We start from the raw sequence: 228 nt of genomic DNA, 5'->3' as shown, positions 1-228 counted from the left end.
GTCTTGTTTCTTTTTCAATCCAGGGCAGTTTCCATTCGGGAGCGAGGGCCCCACCCAGGCATCTGCCCAGGCATCACTTCACTTTCTGGAAGACCTGGACACAGACGGCGTCTTCAGCAGTCATGCGCTGGGGAAAGAGGGGACAAGAGAGGAGTTGTGGTTGGATCCCCTATTTCTCCCCCTATCTCAGACCTGCTTGCCCTCCCGGTGCTGGCTGGGGGGTCACCC

The 228-nt window shown here is 58.3% G+C and overlaps 1 protein-coding gene across 1 annotated transcript in view; it reads right to left on the bottom strand.

Moving 5' to 3' along the window:
• Window positions 1-73: 73 nt before the first annotated feature.
• The window catches only part of RBP5 (retinol binding protein 5, cellular), a 1,561-nt gene continuing 1,406 nt past the window's right edge, over window positions 74-228 (bottom strand). Inside the window, exon 4 of the mRNA XM_010078216.1 lies at window positions 74-127. Coding sequence (XP_010076518.1) covers window positions 74-127 — 54 coding nt within the window. The remainder of the gene's footprint in view (window positions 128-228) is intronic.

This window comes from Pterocles gutturalis, unplaced genomic scaffold (genome assembly GCF_000699245.1).
Source record: "Pterocles gutturalis isolate BGI_N339 unplaced genomic scaffold, ASM69924v1 scaffold37263, whole genome shotgun sequence".
Lineage (NCBI taxonomy): Eukaryota > Metazoa > Chordata > Aves > Pterocliformes > Pteroclidae > Pterocles > Pterocles gutturalis.
Note: the sequence above shows the minus strand (reverse complement) of the source record. Positions and strands in the feature narration are given on the sequence as shown.